Source organism: Lissotriton helveticus, chromosome 12 (assembly GCF_964261635.1).
Source record: "Lissotriton helveticus chromosome 12, aLisHel1.1, whole genome shotgun sequence".
Lineage (NCBI taxonomy): Eukaryota > Metazoa > Chordata > Amphibia > Caudata > Salamandridae > Lissotriton > Lissotriton helveticus.
In genome coordinates this window covers 636,869,357-636,875,694 of record NC_136073.1, presented here as the reverse complement: position 1 = coordinate 636,875,694, position 6,338 = coordinate 636,869,357, and the positions used below count along the sequence as shown (strand labels likewise).

Here is a 6,338-nt window from a genome sequence, read left to right as displayed (position 1 = left end):
ACGGAAGTTTATTTTCCGATTTCTCTTATACGACGCTGATTTTCTGCATATCGACGTGACTTCAGGTGAGTTTTTTTTATTGGGGGGAGACCCCCCAAACCCCCCTTTTTTTAACTTTTTTCCTTTACCACATATGCCTTTACTACAAAACTCGTAGTAAAGGTATGCGTGGTAAAGGCTTTAGTGGTAACCACGCATGCGTTGTACTGCATGCGTGGTTAAAGATTTCTTGGAAACGGCTTCGTTGTAAAGGCCGTTTCCCAAGCGTTTCATTACCTTTGGTTCTAGTTCGCGCTATAAAACGGCAAAAATAAATAAATATAAATAAATGAAATAAAGGTCGCCCTGTGTGGGCTTATGTAAATAAGTGTCATCATTGAGTAAGGTTCCAATTTCGTTTTTAGTGTTTTGGTCTGCCTGGAGTAATGAAGGATGAGTGGGGCATATATTTTAGACGCACCGCTATACTTTTTGTAGGAATAATAGAAAGCTCGGGTTCGAGAGGTGGTCTGTTTCTTGATATGGCACTCTCAATTTTTGGAATTTTATATAACTAGGTAAGAATGTTTCATTTTGGAAGTGTGGAGAAAAAGCATTAGATCAATTATCGAGCAGACTTATTTTATCAGTTAAGTCCAGTAACTGATAGACGGCCTCCGGCTTCCGCTGAGCAGCAACCAAGCAAGCGTTCACTGGGTACACTGTATAGCGAGGCATGCGCACTGCGTGAGCGACTATAATAATGTACTCGTCTCAGCAGGGAGGCTTGTTTTCTTTCATGGTCAAACGAGAGCCTCGTGCCAACCCAGGAAGTCCGTAATAGTGTTGAGCAAAAATAGATTCTTAATCAGACACTAGACGGGTTCCTTTGTCTTCTCCTTACAGGCATGCAGGAGATTAATCGGCGCTAGCGTCCAGCATGCATTGATCGCCGCGTCCCTGGTTCTGGGCATGTGCAGTGCATCAGACATGGCGTTACTCTATCCTCTAATTGTTTTAAGCCACAGGGACAACGCTGTTTGTCTGGTGTCCGATCCCTGATACTGACCTGCTGGTCAGCTCCATCCCAGGCACTAATCCGAACGCGTAGTAATCATTACCAGGGGATAAATGGCCCAGCTGATTAAAGAGGTAAGTTGTGGCACAGGGAGGGCCCATTTGGAGAACACCCCCAGGCGCGTGTATGGATTTACGATGTGCATGTATTTATTTGGGAGGTGAGCACTTTTCCTTCAACACCTAGATACACGTGTGATAGCCAACCTTGATTGGAGCCACGTGTTGCTGATTCATATCCTAGGGAGTAAACAATATAATTATGGATGAATGGGCAGGTTTACAGACGCTGCGCATAAATGCAAGCAGCCGCACAAAACAATGCCGTTTTACACTTGACACGAGTATCTTGCTTGCCTGTGTAATACAGGAGAGAGATCGTCCACTTCTGTGACTCAGAATGCCTCCTCACTCACTGCCCCTTAACCTCTCTGCAACTGATTAACGGTTTTTTTTTTGAAAATTTTTATTGAGAGTTCATAAAAACAAGATCAACATTGCAGAATACATTTGTAAAAGATTTAGTACAGAATATGGCTTATAAATATAAATAAATAATCGGCGTTCAAGTATCCACAGCATAATTATAACGTGCAACATAGAGTTATAAAGTGCAAAGTGCTTAAAAGTGCATAGGAGCAGACTGGTGATTATGAAGATATACTTTACGAATCAAACACAGTCCAAAACTTTTCATATTTCTTGAGCGCCCCTGATCTAAGCGCGTATTTTCTTTCCCTGCCCTGGATTCGTAATAATTTAGCCTTCCAAGCCTGGAAGGTCGGTACTTGGTTGGTTTTCCAGGACTGCAGAACAAGCGATTTAGCTATTAGAGAGCCTATAAAAAGAAATTCGTCGTATTGGATGTTGGTCGCTGAACAGCCTAGAACAGGGACGAGATCATCAAATATTATAGAAGCTTTAAGCTAAATGGAGAGGTATTTTTCGATTTCCTTCCAAAGTGGCTGAATTTTGGGACATTCCCAGACAATGTGCTTCCAATTCCCTTTTTCCTCACAACGGAAACATTTGTCGGCAACAAGGGGGAAGATATTATGGAGATAAGAGGGAGTTCTGTAAATCAGCCATTTATTATTGGAACTGATTAACGTGACTAGACTTATTCAACAGTAAGCCAGTGTAGCGGGCAAACCAAACAGCCCCACTATTGGATACACTATTTGCATATCATAAAACTCTGAAAACAGAAAAAAAAATATTCACAGTAGGCATATATGTATCTCATCAGTGAAACTCTGACTGATACTATGGGGGAGATTCCCCAACATTTTGCGCTGGGTTAGCATCACGAAAGTTAGCAGCAGAAAATGTTTTTTTCATGATTCACTTTCTAGTGCAAAACTTTTTTTGCGCTGGGAAATCCCCAAAAGTGACGCAAATGAGCACAAAACTCTGCCTTGCATTACTTTTGTCAATCAATCAATCAACCAATCAATCAATCATATCATTTGTAAAGTGCACTACTCACCTGTGAGGGTCTCAAGGCGCTGGGGTGGGGAAGGCTGCTACTGCTCGAAAAGCCAGGTCTTGAGGAGTCTTCTGAAGGTCAGCAGGTCTTGGGTCTGCCGTAGGTGGATGGGGAGTGTGTTCCAGGTCTTGGCGGCGAGGTGGGAGAACGATCTGCCGCCGGAGGTCGCTGTTTGGAAGCGGGGGACTGTGGCGATGGCGAGGTCGGCAGAGCGGAGCTGGCGGCTGGGGGTGTAGAAGCTGAGTCGTCTGTTGAGGTACGTTGGTCCGGTGTTGTGGAGTGCCTTGTGTGCACGGGTGAGGAGCTTGAAGGTTATCCTCTTGTTGACCGGAGCCAGTGCAGGTCTCTCGGGTGGGGTGTAATGTGGCTGCGGTAAGGGATGTCGAGGATCAGGCGTGTAGAGTTGTTCTGGATGCGTTGGAGCCGTCTCAGGAGTTTGGCCGAGGCTCCTGCATAGAGGGCGTTTCTGTAGTCCAATCTGCTGCTGACGAGGGCCTGGGTGACCGTTCTTCTCGTTTCAGTGGGGATCCACTTATAGATCCTGCGGAGCATGCAGAGGGTGTTGAAGCAGGAGGAGGAATAGGTCCAACTCGTACCCTAGGTGCCACAAGGAAGGGGCTAATTTCTTGCACTTGGCTTGGGAATGCCCTGAGGTCAGTAGCTTCTGGACTGAGGCAGTGGAGCTGATCAGAGGCAGTGTGAATATGCAAGTGCAATTGGGGGTGATACGAAAACCTAAAAAACAAAGCAGGTTGGCATATAGACTCCAGCAACTACTATTGGTGCTAGCAGAGCGCTGAATTGCAATTGTGTGGATGGGGGTGCAGGCGCCCGAGATCTTGGCATGAATATAAGATGTGCGTGAATGGACACTAGCTGAGGAGGTGCACATTAAGAGGTGTCGCAGCAATGAGAAATTAGAGGACAATTTAAGGTTTTGGACGGAGCTTTGCCATGACCTACTGCCTGACGGTCTCCAGACAGGTTCCCAAAGTGCATCAGTAGGCGGTAACCAGGCAGGATCTGAAGGGGAGGGGGTTTAAATGTCCTTTATACCTGGCTATTGTTTTTGGAATGGGGGGAATTGTGGATGGACCAATCTCTAAACTGTAACCACTATGATGTATGACTCCAGGATTCCTATTGCTGGTATCGGTATGCACACCTGTATCTTGTTATTGTGTAAAATAAAGTTTCTAAAAAAAACGCAAACTTAAAAATAGTCATTCAAAGAATGTTGTTCATTCTGGGATTTTGTGGTATATTTACTGAATTCTTGCAGTTGGTCGACTTTCTTGTTAAGTTCTCTCCTCATCAAAGAACATGACAACATCATCGGGTGCACACGCAGCATACATATGATCTTTATGAAAACCACACAGAGCTTGTTCATAGTCATTAGTCCATGTATTTTAGGGACCAGCAATTGGTTGCTTGTCTTGGGCATTCAGTAGTAGTTGCGGCTCCTCCTCAAGTGACTTGAAGGACAACAGCGAGTCAAGCCACTCATAAAGAGCTGCATCGAAAAGTGCCAACGGTGATATCAATCAAGCAATCAAAATGCATTTGTATAGCATCACTGTCATCCCCAGGGGTATCTGGGCATTGAGGTTGTAGGGTCTCTGTCGAAAAGCCAGGTCTTCAGTCTCTTTCTGAAGTCCACCAGGGAACGAGCTGTTTGAAGGTAGGTTGTTCTGGGTTTTGGCAGCCATGTAGGAGAAGGAGCGGCCCCCGCTGTGGCTGCAATGAATGTTGGGATGTGCACACAGGCTAGCGAGGAGGAGCATAGGTGTCTTGCGGGTTGTTGGAAGCTGAGTCAGTAGTTGATGTAGGTCAGTCATTGATCATGTAGAGCTTTGTAGGCGTGCATCGGGATCTTGAACTGGCATCTCTTCTAGATGGGTAGCCTGTCGAGGTTTATGAGGTGGATGATGATGTGGCTTCATTTGGGGAGGTCAAGGATGAGTCTATCAGCAGCATATGGTCTGGAATCTCTTCCGTGTCTCTGCCCTGCCATAGGTAGGATCCTTTAGACGGGACAGCTGCATTGTTCAGCATTGTTTTTGGCACTTATTCAGAGGATGAATAACTGCTTCCATATCAAGATAAGCCACTGGGTACTGTTCCACATGTAAGTCCAAACTGATTTCAGTTGGTCAATTTATGCACCAGATCACAGTTTCTAATTGTGTAGCATCCGTTTTGTTAAATGTGAGCATTTAGTACTCTCTGAGTTCAGATAGCTAAACATATCCTAAGTACATGCTAGAGTCTCTTTCCAGCTTTGTTCATCTGGATACAAGCTCGCCATGTTGTTGATATACTTGTTAGAACACGAGAAATGATGATGATACTGCTGTTGATTAGCAATATGATGATTGAAAATCCTCCAAAAAGGCTGGAGAACAGAGAATAAAACAAGCATGGTGAATCCATTAGGTTTTGCCTATGTGTTTTATATATGTTTTTATTTTTTTTTGTATTTTAGCTTGGTGAGCAGTTGAGCAATATAAATTAAGGAAAGTGTAAATGAGGTGGGGGTGAGGGGGTTTAGAAACACTAGGGAGTAGGGAGTGGGTTGGATGCAGGGACATGCACTCTCAAAGAGTACAAGGTTGAAATTAAAATAAAGAGTACCAGCGGCCAGCAATTTCTCCTGCACGCAGCACTCATACGTACACTAACGCGGGCTTGGGGAGACCTCTCCAGAGAACTGCCGACACACTTGCTGGTGCAATATTTGCACGTGATGGGGAATGGCTCCCATGTGGTACACTGGCTAGCACAGGCACTCCTTACCCATACGCAATGTTCTTGCCAGCGCCTGCGAGACAAATGGGCGGAGCACAGGGGACGGGCGTGGACGGATAAGGAGTGGGCGGTGGTGCTGGCAGGCGCCACGAATATCCCGCGCAACTCCCCCTTGAAGCTCATCCAGTTATATATTATACACTGCACATATTTGTCACCCGATAAGATTAATCGGTACCTCAAAATCACAACATCCGCATGCCCCAGATGTACGCTTGTGGCTGCAGACCTTTTACACATGCTATGGTCATGCCCCTTGCTGCAAACTTATTGGCATACAGTGACAGCCTCTCTAGCGGACAGAGTAGGCGTGGTACTGCAACACACATGGGAGACATGCATATTAGGCATATACAAAAGGACAAAGCAGACAACAGTTCCCTCTAGATTTTGGGACCTTGAGCTTATCACGGCGAAGAGATTAATCACTAAGTGCTGGAAATGCAGCGAACCTCCCCAAGTGGCACACTGGCGCAGCTCTTTTGACAACTGGGCAAAGGCGGAAAGCGCGACCCTGCAAAGGAAGGAAACGGTGGGACTACGGAAATACCCCATAGCACAGTCCTGGGATGACACCCTGAAGGCCTTCCACCGCGCATGCCTCCGACGTGGAGTCCCATAGATGCACCCTTCTTGACTCTGCCCAGGGACGAGACATTACCAGAGGCGACGAGCCCGTGCAATCCCTCCGTGCCTTGCATCTACTTGCGCAACGCTTTTGTTGCGCCGTGTTGGCGCGTTGTTATCCCGAGCACCAAAGACCCTGCTCCCACTGCGCAGACAAATCTGACACTGACAATGCAAATACTGTTGGCCCTTCCGCCTCCCCGCTGGCTCCCAAGCACAGCAGCTGCATGTTTCCTGGCTCCCACACAGGATATACCTCACAACTGAAGTCTTGCACTGGCGATAGCACATAATTAATTTCTTGATTCACTTACCACTTTTTCTTTTCTCTGTTTTCTTTTACTTTTACTTTCAC

General features: G+C 46.0%; 1 protein-coding gene across 1 annotated transcript in view; it reads left to right on the top strand.

Annotated features, from left to right (window-relative positions):
• Positions 1-825: 825 nt before the first annotated feature.
• Positions 826-6,338, top strand: part of LOC144797608 (uncharacterized) — a 300,360-nt gene continuing 294,847 nt past the window's right edge. Inside the window, exon 1 of the mRNA XM_078668294.1 lies at positions 826-1,131. Within this exon, the coding sequence (XP_078524420.1) occupies positions 1,111-1,131 (21 nt within the window). The 5' untranslated portion in view covers positions 826-1,110. The remainder of the gene's footprint in view (positions 1,132-6,338) is intronic.